The sequence below is a fragment of the Phocoena phocoena genome, chromosome 3 (assembly GCF_963924675.1).
Source record: "Phocoena phocoena chromosome 3, mPhoPho1.1, whole genome shotgun sequence".
In the NCBI taxonomy this organism is placed as follows: Eukaryota; Metazoa; Chordata; class Mammalia; order Artiodactyla; family Phocoenidae; genus Phocoena; species Phocoena phocoena.
This window is the reverse complement of record NC_089221.1, coordinates 65,791,931-65,806,953: the sequence shown is the minus strand read 5'-3', so window position 1 is coordinate 65,806,953 and position 15,023 is coordinate 65,791,931. Positions and strand designations below refer to the sequence as shown.

General features: G+C 39.3%; 1 protein-coding gene across 1 annotated transcript in view; it reads right to left on the bottom strand.

The window, feature by feature from the left end:
• Positions 1-1,527: 1,527 nt before the first annotated feature.
• Positions 1,528-15,023, bottom strand: part of LOC136120189 (V-type proton ATPase subunit S1-like protein) — a 29,044-nt gene continuing 15,548 nt past the window's right edge. Inside the window, 5 exon segments of the mRNA XM_065873666.1 lie at positions 1,528-1,709; positions 1,712-1,799; positions 1,801-1,812; positions 6,227-6,467; positions 12,235-12,285. Of these exon segments, the coding sequence (XP_065729738.1) occupies positions 1,528-1,709; positions 1,712-1,799; positions 1,801-1,812; positions 6,227-6,467; positions 12,235-12,285 (574 nt within the window).

Sequence of the window (15,023 nt, the reverse complement as noted above, 5' to 3'; positions counted from 1 at the left end):
ACAATGAAAATTTCTTTATGGAATGGCACGGGCTCTCAGTTTCCATCCTCTAATGCTAACAAAGTCCCCTATAATTTTAAGCTAAACAGAGTCAGATAATCAATCCTAGATTCCCATTTTCTTGAGGGTGTGCTCCCTGCAACCATCTTTGGTACAAATAAGTACATAAATTAAGATTCTTAGTTGCAGGCTACAGAATCTACTCCAGGTATTAAAACAGAAAGGATGTAAATCAAATACACTTCAATTAAAAAAAAACAAAAAGGAATTCACTACAGACTAATAGGAGCTTACAGAATTCTGAGAGGGCTGCAACCAAATCTACATTCACAGCCAAGAATACTGCAGCCAAAAGAAATGTCCAACATGAGACTGTTTTACCAGAAATCCCACAGTCATGATCAGTCACACTTGGCATCAAAGATGAGACTAGACTATAGACCCATCACCACAGCTGCCCAGAGGATCCAATTTCTCTGTGCATGACCCCCTATCTTGCATTGTTCTCAACTGCTTTCGAGGTTTTGTGCAGGGTATCTTAGTAGAACCTAGCTCATGTGTGAAACCCTAGTTAGGGAAATGCAATGTAGTTTTTACACATAAGATCTCTTTAACACAGAAGGCATACTAGAGAAGCTTTGGTGAGGATGCAGAGTGAGCCATTCTTCAGTATCTGCCAAGAACTGAAAAGGATTATGGGGAAATCCATGTGGAAGAAAATGGTTATAAGAAGATGAGTGGTGGTTCCAGAATTTCTTTAGGGAATGCTATCTCACTGGAAGGGGACTTGGAGATGTATTTGCATAGTAAGCAAATTGTTTTTATTTAGCTTAGTTGTTTATTTTAAGTGGTACCTAGGAGAGCTGATGGAAGTCTAAATCAGACGCACGAGGCAAGTCTTGGCACCACAGTGAAATAAGACTATTATTGCTCCTTCAGAAACTGAACCGGGCTGCCTCTGAATAGCAAAGAAAAAGACAAGAATGCCCTTGAATAAAGTGTTCCACCATATTGACAGGAGTCTTCCCTAAACAGTTCTGTGACAGAGAAAAAAAAGACTATTTTTTAAAACAAAATTGGGATATAACTTCTGAGAAATGCAAACTATGTTACAAAATACTTTAAATTCTGAACTTCCAGATAACCTTATATTTATCATTTCTATATTTATCACATCCAAACTGACAAAGGCAAGGAAGACCAAGTGTGTTTTCCCTTCTTTATATTGCATCCTTTTTTTTTGGGGGGGGTGTCCCTAACTTGAAATATTCTTTTACTTTCAAGACACCTTGGGGCAGCAATCATATTTATCTCCGTGGGATTCCTGAGATACCTTTATCATTGCTCCAAGTCTATCTAAGAAGGCCAGTGGATGTTCCAAAATGTATTCTTTGCATGTATTTCCTTTAAAAAAAGAAAATCAAGCCTTTTGGTGAAAATCTTATATCACAAGTCAAACAGCACACAACAGGAACACCTCCTTTCAGAGCCTATCGTGGACTTCCTGAGGAAGAGGGACCTGTGCGGTTAAACATAAATTTTGCAGATCTGTTGGCTTCTCAGTTCATAGCATTCGACTCCCTGGCTCCTCAGCAGCTCCTTCTCTTCTGATGCATCTCGAGCTTTCAACTGGCAGAAGTGAGCCGGAGAGGCGATGAAATCATAGTGCCAGTCCAGATAGCACAGGTAGATGAACATGTGCAGGGCAGGATCAGGGACATTGCCAGGCTGATTGGAATGGCTGGTGAGAAGGAAGAGGTGCAGTCTCGGGCCTTGGAAAACTGTCCCCCCCTTAATGGTAAAGCCTTGGATCTGTCAAGAGGAAAGAGCTGAAGTGACATACTCTTTCCTCTGAAAATCTGCTTCACAGTTGGGCTAGGGGTTCTAGAGCCCTAATCAGTCAAATTTAAATACTGAGGCCATATTTGCTGAATAATTTAAACACATTATCTAACAAATGTGAGTGTGCTCTTGGGGACAGTGAAACTTAATTTTAAATCAAGACTGACCCAGAAACTCTGGGATATATGGTTGTCATAATTAAGTGGCCAGAGAAATTCAAGGCTCTGAAATAAAACCTCTTTTATCTGATCCTTAGTTCACCTAAAACCACGTCTGTTGTCTCTAAAATTCAAAGCCTACTCAAAATTTTATGTGTTAATATAAATTTCGCAAAGAATAGTAATTCTCACTTTCTCTGCCTTTGATTCTATTGACAGGAAGTAGATAGGAAGAGTCTTTTAAGGGAAGATATGATTCCCAGTGACGTAAAATATAGATAATAAAAGCTAACACTTATTGAAGATTTTTTTTTAACATACCAGACACTGCCTTAACTCATTTAATACTTACAAGAGCCTATGAATAAGTTACTATTTTATCCTAATTTATGGATGAGGAAACAGGCACTGAAAAGTTAAGTAACTTGCCCAGAGTCACACAGTATTAAGTACAATGAAGCTGTAATTCAAACCTTAGCAGTCTGGTTTCAGAGGCACTTCTCAGTTTACAACTCCGTAACTCCTGGTATATTGTGTCTTTTTTTCCCCCCATCACTAACTCTCCTTCTTTATCAGATGTACCATGCAGACTTGGTACTGTTTTTGGAAGACCTGTATACCACTTGCAGTCTGCTCAGAGAATTGAAAGAAAAGCTTTCTCATATGTGCAATGAAGTGATTTAATTAATTGGAACTAGGAGAGGTTCAAATCGACAACTGGCCCCATCATCTAAATACTATCACAATAAAGAAACAGGGGCTACAGAGTCTACAGAGTAATGATTCTAAATGAGAACAATCATTTGTAGAAGGCAGCTTCCACATTCGGCTAGCTTTTAGAATATAACCCTACAACTCATTCAGTCACCTAGTTGGTTTTAAAAGGGTACATCAGAAAATTGAATTACCCATGAATGCTTTACTGAGGATCCATTTTTAAGACTTAGGTGGACACTTTACCATGTTTCCATGCTAAAATGATTGTAGCCACCCATCATACCGTAGACATTAGGGGCCTTGCTTGCCCAACTACCTGTGCTTAGACTGAACCAAAACAACTGCTGAAGGAGACTCTTGGCCTGGCTTTTAGGATACTTGGCCTGTCTATGAAGAGGCAAAGTGGCCTTCTCTTCAGGCACTAGCCCGAAGAGTCAAGCTCCTCAATGACAAAAGATGGCCTCATTTGATGCTGCAACTCCAGCCAAAGAGAATGCCCTCACGCTGACTGCCACTTACCTCTTAAGACATGACTGAGAACAATATCTGTGGAGGATGCCTGAGGGACACATTGTCTATCCACGTTCTGGACTAGAGATTGTAAACACTCTGTATCCAGCCCACAGGTAAGTTTTGTTTGGCCCAGAGTTCTGAACATCCTGAAAACCTCCCCCAGGAATCTACATTTCTATCTTTAATTGAAAAGTCAGAAGATCCAGCAAGATTGGGCCTGCATTCCTACAAAGCAAAAATTAGCTGAAGTTTTATAAAATATACCTCTTGTGATGCCGGCTACATTTTGCCGAAGTCCCCAGCTGGCCCACCTGAGGCATGTGAGCTTTCACCTGAGGCACCTGAGTTTGCCATGCATGTGACATCACTCTATACTTTATTCCTAGAATAAACCAGATAGATCAGCAAAGCTGTAGATGTGGAACGCAGCCTTTTGTATGCATACCTTAACCTCCATCACCACCAGCACTACCTCTTCCCTGGACTGGGCTTGCTTCTGCATCTGTCCACATGAAGAGTGTTTTACAAGGTCCACCTCTGACGCCCAGTGCTCTGTCCCCCATGAGGCTGCTGCTGAGGATGCTGTCACGCACTGCACAACACCAGGGATGAATGTGCTCCTCACAAGCACATTCTCAGTAGTCTTATGAACCCCATGAACACGTGAAGGGTGATTCTTTCTCATGCTGGCTGCTCAAGAGCTTCAGAGCGAAATTACTGTGCTGCTTCCAGCCAGGGCAGACAGATGGTCTCATGGTTTTGTGTACCAGCTTCACTAGTGGTTTAGCTGATCTTTTCCTCCTTTTGTTTTCCTTAATCCCATGTCTTCCCATTTTTTGGTTTATACTTTTTATTGTAAAATACACATAAAATCTACCATCTTAACCATTTTTAGGTGTATGGTTCAGGGGCATCAAGTACATTCACATCATTGTGCAACCATCACCACCATCCATCTCCAAAACTCTTTTCATCTTGCAAAACTGACACTCTGTACCAATTAAACACTAACTCTCCAGTCCCCTCTTCCCCCAGCCCCCAGCAACTGCCATTCTACTTTCTGTCTTCAAATGTGACTACTCTAGTACCTCATAAGTAGAATCATACAAATATTTGTCCTTTTGTGTCTGGTTTATTTCACTTGGCATAATACCCTCAAGGTTCATTCATGCTGTTGCATTTATCTGAATTTCCTTCCTTTCTAGGGCTAAATAATATTTCATTGTATGTATATGATAGATTTTGTTTTTCAGTCATCCACTGATAGACATTTGGGTTATGTCCATCTTTTGGCTGCTGTCAATAACGCTGCTATGAACATGGATGCACAAATATCTGTTCATGTCTCTGTTTTCAATTCTTTTAGGTATATAATCGGAAGTGGAATTATTGAATCACATGGTAATTCTATGTTTAATTTTTTGAGGAACCACCATACGGTTTTCCATAGTGGCTGCACCATTTTACATTTCCACCAGCAATGTGGAACAAGGGTTCTAATTTCTCCACATCCTTGCAACAGCTGTTATTTTCAGTTTGGGGATTTTTTTTTTTTTATAATAATCAACTTAATGGGTGTGAAGTGGTTTGCCCATTTTTCAAAGTTATTTTTCTTGAAGTATTTCTATAAGTCATTGTAAGTCATTTCTGGAACAAGGTAGAGCTATAAATCAGTCAATTCATCTGTTAGGCAAGATTATGTGTGAATTATTCCTTGTTTTCATTATTACCCCCTCATTCCCCTTTCCACCTACTTCTCTTTTAAAAGTGTGAGAGAAATAGATACAATATATACTTTATAAATATTATATAAATAGATATATATATTACATGTATTATAAATTGTCTTTGGAGCCAGTCCACAATTCAAATTCTGCCTCTACCAGTTACCAATTATATCACTTTGAACAATTATGTAATCATCAGAGTTTCAGTCATCTCACTTGTAAAACAGGGATAATAACAGCTATCTTGCAGCATTATGATAAGTTTCGAAGACAAAATATGTAAAATAACTACAACAGTGCCAACACACAAAGAGGACTCATAAGGATTAGTTATTGTTAATCCATGCCTAACACGGTCCTGGGTGTTGCCACATATATATTAGGCCATGAATTCTTTACATCCATAAAGACAGGTCAGAAATCGAGAGGGTGGAGTAACTTGCCCAAGCAGCTGAGAAGTAATTCAAAACCATGTCTTTCGAACTCCCAAATGCAAACTCCTTCCCTACCCCAAACTACCTCACCACACTTCTCCAACCTGGGGGGAAGGGGAATAAATATATATTTATATATGGAAAAGATTGGGAAGAACCCATAAAAGGCACATGTAAAACCCTGCCTATTTCAGGGAGTTGGAAGAACAAGTTAAGCTTTTTTCACAGGTAAACAGGTCAGAGGAAGTTGACAGATGTCTCTCAGCCCGTGATTCTGTTGGTGAAAAGGAACTTCTTATGCCTCTATGCCTTTCCCCAAATACTTTCAAGAGGATCTTTAGGATATTTTTGACTCCCTGGCTGACAGTTTCATTCCTATGCTAAATGCCAAAGCCTCACTCACACTTCAGATGTACTTCTTATCTGCCCTGATAGGATCACTGCTCCTTTCCCTGAAGGAAATAAAATAAATGTCCGACAATTCCTTTCCCCAGAAGGGCCTCTTGCTCCAGGAAGTGTCAGTCACTGGGCTCATGCCACAGCTTCACTCTGGCTTACATTGCTGGCATTCCTCGCTGATAATTACTAGTGACTGGATAAACCTTTATATAAAAGAAAGTCCTTGTGGGGGGCAGGGGGGATCACTGTGCAGGAAGAGGAAATACTTGATCCTATTCTATTTCATACCTTAGAAGATAAGGAACATAATTCATACTAATATAATTTTAAAGATATCTACTCCTCTCTTTTCCTTAAACATCTATGTTTTCAAACAAACAGAATTTCTTTGGCACCAAACACACAGGTGCATTGAGCATATGCTTTAGTTTATTACCTGGAAATCAACAAAAGTGACCTCCCACAGGCTTGACATATCATTGGTGTCACTGGGCAACAAAAGGGCATCATACCGCTGCAGGCTGCTGACGCGTTGGCAGTGGTAGGAGTAACTTGACAGAGCAAACATGCCAGTTGCATTAAAAGTTGCTGGAATTGAATTATTGAAAATAACCTCGACTCGGTGCAAATTAAACCAGCTCTGGATGGACAATTTGTTGTAACTGGTAAGGGTGAATCTGACAATGATTATAAAACAGTATTACCCCCAAAGCACTTTTACATTTGCTGATGCAGGACACTGTTGACGAACAGTACAACTGCGCCCTCTTTTGTCAGGTAGTAGAACTGGCTCAGAGAGAGGCTTTTACTTTCTAGTTCTGAACAAGAGCCTCCTGATGGGTGGGAATGAAAGCAAGTAACAGGAGAACGCCCCAAAGTGAGCAATACAAATTCCTACAAAAGGAAAAACACAAAAAGCTTGGGTATTTTTTCTTTTTTAAAATTAAAAAAATTTTATTATTGCAAAAAAATTGAGAAAAACTAAATGGACAATAATATAGAAGTAGCTAAATAAATAATGGTCAAAAATAAAATAGCTCTTACTATGTGTCAAGCATCTCTCTAAATTCTTTATGTATATTTTATTTAATCTTCACTACAACACCATGAGATAGAGAATATTATTATCCTCATTTTGCAGATGAGGAATCTAAGACACAAGGGGGTTAAGTAACTAACTTGTGCAAGTTTACTCAGAGAGTAAGCACTGAAGCTGGGCTTAGAATCCCATCTGAGACCAGAGCCCTTACTCTTAGCCATTTTGGAATGGAATATTCTCTAGCAATAAAAAAGTTATAACATGCATATGTCATAATCACGTTTTTCATTAAAAATGTGTGACTGCATAGAAAAAAATTCTGGAAAGACAGAGATCAAAATGTTAATATGTTTACCCACTTTGTTATACACCTGAAACTAACAACATTGTAAATCAACTATATTTCAATTTTTTTAAGTGGAAAAAAGAAAAAGAAAGCAGCTGAGATCAGTATAGCTCAGGGTGAAAGCTTGGGTTTTGATCCTGGCTCTGCCCACCTGTAGGTTATGTTCCTGCTCCTTCTGGGAACAGCATCTTGGTGTGTATAGGGCTGACCCTCTCCCCTCTCAGTGGTCTCCCGGACCCTGCCAATCAGTGTATGGTGGCCCTTTAATCACTGTGATCAGTTTAGAGAGAGGCATATGCCCCAGGCTGGGTCAATAAGATGTAAGCTGTGCTATAGCTATCAAGCAACAGAGTTCTTTTATGTTGCTTAAGTGGATAACTGTCAGCTGGCCACCATCTTTCCAGCCTGAGAATGAAACTGACACAAGGACAGCAGAGCCAAGAGATGGAAAAAGATGCTGCCCTGGTGAGGTAAGTTAAGTGTCTGAAGCTAACACTTTCAATCCTATTAATCAGTTACCTTTTGACTTTATGCAGCCAAAAGAGTTCTCAGAAATACAGCTCTTATTAGTGGTATGGTAAGTGTTGTTAAACAACCCAACTGGGCCTTGCTTTCCTCATCTGTAAAATAGGTTGTGCTTGTTTAAATAGAATGCTCTGTGCTGGCCTGTTGTTATAAAACATTCGTTGTTATCTGGGACAGCCCCTGCTCACCCTGGGCTCCTGACTCAGATACAGAAAGGTTTTTTGAGGGATGCAATTGAGTCTGGCCATCCCCGCCCACTGCAACAAACCACCGAGAACGCTGAAGGCCAGAAGGATGGAGGTGGTGGACATCTCAGATCTGGACTCTGGAGTCAGCTGTTCCAGAGGGCAATGGGACAGACAAGCCATTCCCAGAAAGGGCAGGCTGGCTCTGGATTCCCTGGAAGTGACTTCTGTTGTGCTCAGGGCTGGGGTGGAGCCCGCCACATTGTTTGCAGCCCTGTTTCAGATAATGGCCTGAGATTGAGGCTGTTCTGACACAGCCTCAGTGTGGTGGGAACATTAATGCACCAACGGAACTGCTCGAAAAAATCCTTCCTGGTGAAAACACCGGGTCGTTTTGCCAAACAGCTGTCCAGCCCACAGGGTTTTTGGTTCTGTGTCTCTTGGCCCACTTGAGGGCAGGAATGTCATGCCCATGGGCCTGGGGGACATGACACCCTCTGCCCTGGCCTCTCAAACCTGTGCTGGTTCCTGGAGTAGAGCCTGAGCAAGGATTTGTGGGCAAGTGTTTTTTTAAGAAAATCCCAGGAGGACAGGAGAGGAAAGATGTGAAACAGGCAGAGGGAGGGGAGAACAAGTAAGGGCGTACATCCAGCAGGGTCCCTGGAGGGCGACTTTGGCTCTGTCCTGCTGGGATATCTGGAAACGCCTGTTGGTTACGGCTGCCCTGGGGGATGTCTGGCCCTCTGGTGGACATGCAGGCAAAGGGTGCTCCAGCAGGCCAGGAGAGCCCCTGGCAACCACACAGGGTGCCTGTTGTTAAACAAGGAGAAGGAGGGAGGGAGGTGGATGGAACAGCTCAGTGCCTACTTCTGTTCCTGCCCTCCCAAGTTGCTCTTTTAAAAGGATACGTTGGAAAAGTCAGACATAAAAGGTCATATGTTGTATGATCCCATTTATATGAAATGTCCAGAACAGGCAAATCCAGAGACAGAAAGCAGACTGGTGGTTGCCAGGGGCTAGGAGGGGGAATGGGGAGCGACTGCTAAGGGGTAGGGAGTTTCCTTTTGGAGTGATAAAATGCTCTGGAACTACACAGAGGTGATGGTTGTACAATATTGTGAATGTACGAAGTGCCACAGACGTGAACACTTTAAAATGGTAACTTTTATGTTATGTAACTTTTACCACAATAAAAAAAAGTAAAAATAGAAAACACAAATGTTAATTGTGATGACCAATGGTGGTTGGATTATGAATGATTTTCATTTTCTTTTTATAGCTCAGTATTTTCCAATCTTTCAGTTTTCAACAGATATATATAACCTTGTCTTAGCTTGGGCTCCTACAGAAGCAGACCCTGAGACAAGGATGTGAATACAAGTATTTTGTGGAGGTGATCCCAAATTTATTGGGGAATTTAGTCATCCAAAAAATGTAGAATATCATATGACATTTGTCTTTCTCTTTCTGACTTACTTCACTTAGTATGATAATCTCTCGGTCCATCCATGTTGCTGCAAATGACATTATTTCATTCTTTTTTATGGCTGAGTAGTATTCTATTGTTTTTTTTCTTTAATGGGGTACAGTTGTTTTACAATGTTGTGTTAGTTTCTACTGTACAGCAAAGTGAGGTAGAATTCCCTGTGTTATACAGCAGGTTCTCATTAATTATCTATTTTATACATATTGGTGTATATATGTCAATCCCAATCTCCCAGTTCATCCCACCTCTCCTCTTTCTCCCCTTGGTGTCCATACGTTTGTTCTCTACATCTGTGTCTCTATTTCTGCCTTGCAAACTGGTTCATCTGTACCATTTTTCTAGATTCCACATATATGTGTGAATATACGATATTTGTTTTTCTCTTTCTGACTTACTTTACTCTGTATGACAGTCTCTAGGTCCATCCACATCTCTACACATGCTCAATTATATGTGGAATCTAAAAACTGATACAAAACAGAAACAGACTTAACAGACATAAAAAACAAACTTATGGTTACCAAAGGGGAAGGGGTGGGGAGGGATAAATTAGGAGTTTGGGATTAGCAGATACGAACTACTATATATATAATAAATAAACAACAAGATCCTACTGTATAGCACAGGGAACTATATTCAGTATCCTGAAATAAACCATAATGGAAAAGAATATGAAAAAGAATATATATATACATACACATATATGTGTGTGTGTATAACTGAATCACTTTGCTGTACAAAACTTATACAGCACTGTAAATGAACTATAGTTGAAGTATACTTCAATAAAAAATTTTTTTAATGAAGTATTGCAAATAAAAACAAACAAACAAGCAAACAAAAGTATGTAGAAGAGAGAGAAGAGAAATGACAGAGGAATGGAAGGCAGCCCCAAAGGACAAAGGTAAGCAAGCTTCCACCATGAGCGACAGGGGCTTAATGCCCACAGGGAATCCTGGGAGACAGCGTAGAACACACACCTCTGAGTTATCTCACCCGAGGGTGAGGGAGCTAGGATATTTACAGACTTCTTTCAGTCATTGCTGGGGTACAGATGGGAGGCAGTGGGCCCCTTTGGCCAGAGAAAGCTTTTAGGCAAAGAAAGGCTGGCAGTTGAAACTTGAGCTGGTGGGGACTTCCCTGGGGGTCCAGTGGTAAAGAATCTGCCTTCCAATGCAGGGGATGCAGGTTTGATCCCTGGTCAGGGAACTAAGATCCCACAAGTCATGGAGCAACTAAGCCTGTGCGCCACAACTACTGAACTCACACGCCTCAACGACAGCCCGCGTACCACAAACTACAGAGCCCACGCACCCTGGAACCTGTGCTCCACAACTAAAGAGAGAAAACCTGCATTCCACAACTAGAGAGAAGCCCACACACCGCAACGCAAGATCCCGCATGCTGCAACTAAGACCTGAGACAGCCAAAAATAAATAAAATAAATAAATGATAAATAAGTCTTTAAATAAATAAATAAATCATCTTTTAAAAAAAAAGTTGAGCTGGTGGACTATAGTGCTCTCAAATGGAAATGCCCAACAGGATATAGACAAGGTACACTGACAATGTCAGCCACATAGCTTTACCATCAGAAAAAATAATAATCAAAAAGCTACTTTCCTCTAGGGAAAAATTTTTAAAAGGTGCTATTTGAATCAAAAATATTCCCCATTCCTATATCAAACAGATATGTATATGTGTCTGGTCAACTTGTGAGATTCTATAAAGTGTCTCTGAAAGATGATGGCATGCATGTTCTAAACTATGACCAGTGAAACACTCTTATCCCATGATATGTAGGCACATGTTGAGGAAAGAGCTTTCCAAGGTTAAACATAGGAAATGCTAGGTTAGAGGCAAAAAAAGAAAGGAAGGGGGACTGGAGACAAGATGGCAGAGTAGAAGGACTTGAGCTCATCTCCTCTTACGAAAACACCAAAATCACAACTAACTGATGAACAACCATCAACAACAAAAAGAAAAGACAGGAAATGCTAGGTTAATCAAAGTCACCAAGTGCAGCAATCTTCCTTAAGAGCGCGTCTTCACAGAAACTTCAACATACAGATTTATACCGTGAATCTCCAAGAGGACACGCTGTGCAGTCTTTCTCAAACACGTTTGACCACAGGACCCCTTTTCTGGAAATATGATAAACATTTACACAGAGCAAAAGTGTTCCATAGAACACAGCTTAGGAAAGACTGCCCTAGCACATCCTTCTGGTTTTTCAAGAAATGTTAAAGACACGGCTGCTTATCTCCACTAAAAGGTTGCTCCTATAGGAAAGGAGCATTATATTTTTATAAGAAAAAAATGTTTAATGCCTTCAAATTGCTCCCCACCCCTGGAGCAGTTCCTAACTGCTTGGATAAGCCAATGTTGGCAGATGCATTATTCCATACATAAACACAGGAAAATGCAGGCCTGTGTTGATTGTCTGCTGGGGAATTCAGCTAACAGAGAATTTTTAGTTACAGTTAAATGATAAGTGTGACTCAGTTGTAAGGAGCTATACAGAAAATAACTTCAAACTAGAGCCTCAGTTTTGGAGCTTTAACATTTTATTCTTTGCTCAGAGGCAAGAGGTATCACATTCTCAGGTTCATGTATTTTCTAGGTCGCTAAAGGAAGAGGGAAAAAGTATAGTTGCTTTGGTAGAAACTAAAGAAAGTATTACTATAGGATCCCATCATAACATCACTGACTTTTCAGTGTAATTAGATAAATGTGGCATTTCATGTGTCACAATACTGGGCACACAGCAGTCCCTTGATACTTACACATTGAATGAATAAATTATATGGAGCTAATCTGAAGTGCTGAACCTATGACATTCCAAAGTGCTATCCATACCTACCTTATATCAATACCTCTGGGATTTTCAGCATCACCAAACTTCAGAGACAACCTTAGAAAACAGAAACACAGACCATCAAAGTAGGAATAACCCTTACTCCACACTATACTCAAAAATTACCTCCAAATGGATCACAGGTCTAAATGTAACAACTAAAACTATAAAACACATAGAAGAAACATAAAATAACATTTGTGCAATCTTGGGGTAAGAAACAGCTTCTCGAAAAAATGTAAAAGTATGAACTATAAAATAAAAAACTGATAAATTGCACTTTATCAAATTTTAAAAACTTTTGCTCTTCAAAAGATACTGTTAAGAAAACGAAAAAGGCAAGTCACAGAATGGGAGAAAATATTCACAACACATATACACAAAGAATTTGTATCCAAAATACAGCAAATAGCACTAACAACTCAATAATAAGGAGAAAACCCAACTTTAAAGTGTTCAAGAGACATGCACTTCACAAAGGAAGATATACAAATAACCAGTAAGTACATAAAAAGATGTCAATATCATTAGTCATCAAGCAAATATAAAATGAAACCACAATATGATGCCGTAGTACAGTAATCGGTATGGTTAAAACTTTTTTCAAAAAAAAAACCCAACACTCTTAAGCTTTTAGTATCTATATTTATTCACATTATTTGGAACATTAACACAAGATTTCCTGGAGGGGAGATAGATTATCACTAACCCAGAGCAATAACCACATTGGTTCCCCTTTTAGCCAAATTCTTCCCCTGCTGAAAGCCAGATGCCATCCTACACATACTGGGATTTACAACACAGGTAAGGAACACTAAAATTATGAACCTGGGAACTCATATAGGAGACAGTCGTTCCTCCTTCAACTCCTGAGAGAAGGAGAAAGACATGTGCTTCTTTAGTGTCAGAAATTTTCCTTGGAAAAATAAAAGTGTATGAATTTTAATAGCTTTTGGATGGGAGCAAACAGCTCACCATAAAGGAAACAAATGGGTGCATGTCTAATACCCATGTAGGTAAATAAAGTCTCCAAGGAGACGATAAGAAGCTTCTCTGGGTTTCCAAGCCCTGGAATATGTCAATGGTGCTGAGTTTCATTACTCCTTGACATGTAATCACATTACTGTGAGGAGGTACATCCCTTACTAACCCCAAGACTTATCTTTTAACCCAGGTCCGAGCAAAATTTGTTTAGAAATTGCTAACCATACAGAAACATAATATTTTCTCTGTAGTCCCACACTGATCATACCTAATGTTAGTAAGGATGTGAAGTAGCTGGAACTCTCATACAACGCTGGTAGAAAGGTAAACGCTACAACCACTTTAAAAAAACATTTGGCAGTTTCTTAATAAGCTAAACATACACATACCATATGATCTAGCCATTCCACTCCTAGGTATTCACCTAAGAGAAATGAAAATATATGCTCCTATAAAGACTTGTACATGAATATTTACAGCAACTTTATTTGGAAAGTTTTCTAAAAACTGGAGGAAAAACAAATTTCCATCAAGATAAATAAGTTGTGATATATCCATACAAAGGAATACGTACTACTCATCAGTAAAAAGAAATACTCCTTTGACACATGCAATAATGTAGAAGAATATCAAAATCATTATACTAAATGAAGGAAGCTAAACTAAAAAAGAGCGTACACTATATGATTATAGTTATATAAAATTCTAGAAAATGCAAACTAATCTATAACAATAGGAAGCAGAACAGTGGTTACCTAGAAGGGTGGGAATGGCAGAGGGATGGATTACAAAGGGGCACAAAGAAACTTCTGAGTGTGATGAAAATGTTTGCTGTCTTGCTTGTGATGATGGTTTCACAGGTATAAACGTATGTCAAAACTGACCAAATTGTATACCTGAAATATGTGCAGTTTATTATATTTCATTTAAATTTCAAAAAGGTTGAAAAATAAGAATGATGAAAAGTTAAATACAATTGAAATGGGAAAATGTGAGAAATTTAAATATATAAAGGATGACGCTGATATGTGACATTATAATGTCTTGAAGTTATAACACCTCAATATACATTATAAAAACAAAAAAGCCAAAGTAGGTGGTTATAAAATGTCCAATTACAAATTTGAAAAAAATCACACAAATATAATTTCATCAATTTGGTCCCACTTATCAAGAAATAGAAATGTTAGTGACTGAGCTCGTTTATCTTCCTACTACTTATGGAGAAAGGGAAGGAGTATTCACAAAATTAACCATATTAATAAGATCGCTAAAAGAAGTATCTTTATTTCCTAACATCATAAGCTTAGGTACCTTAGAAGCACTCATTTACAAACACTTTATAAGCTAATTTACTCGGTAAAGCAAGTTTTCAAGAGGATTTTTCTCTAACAATATTCTGATAATCTGTTACAAATTACCGAAAATACTTTAAAGAAATGAAGTGCGTTTCTTGGATTGTACTTTATAAATTTGACTGGTCACTTACTCTAACAGAAGTTCTCTAGTTCTTCCAAGGAATCAGAATAGCTTAGTTACCCACAAATTGGCTCTCCAGCTAATGAACTGAAGCTCCAAGCAAAGCCACGTTGCGCCCACCCGAATCTCTGGTGGAGCAGCTCAATGGCCTCCATGCTTCTGATGTCCCAAGAGCTTTCTCCAGCAGTCCTGGTTTCAATGAAAGCTGTTAACATGCTCTGCTGTGGAGTAAAGAACATGAGGCCCAATTTCAACAAAGCAAATTCAGCTATCATTCAGTGAGATTTTTTTATGTGCCAAGCACTGCACCACATGCTGCACCATAAAGGGGA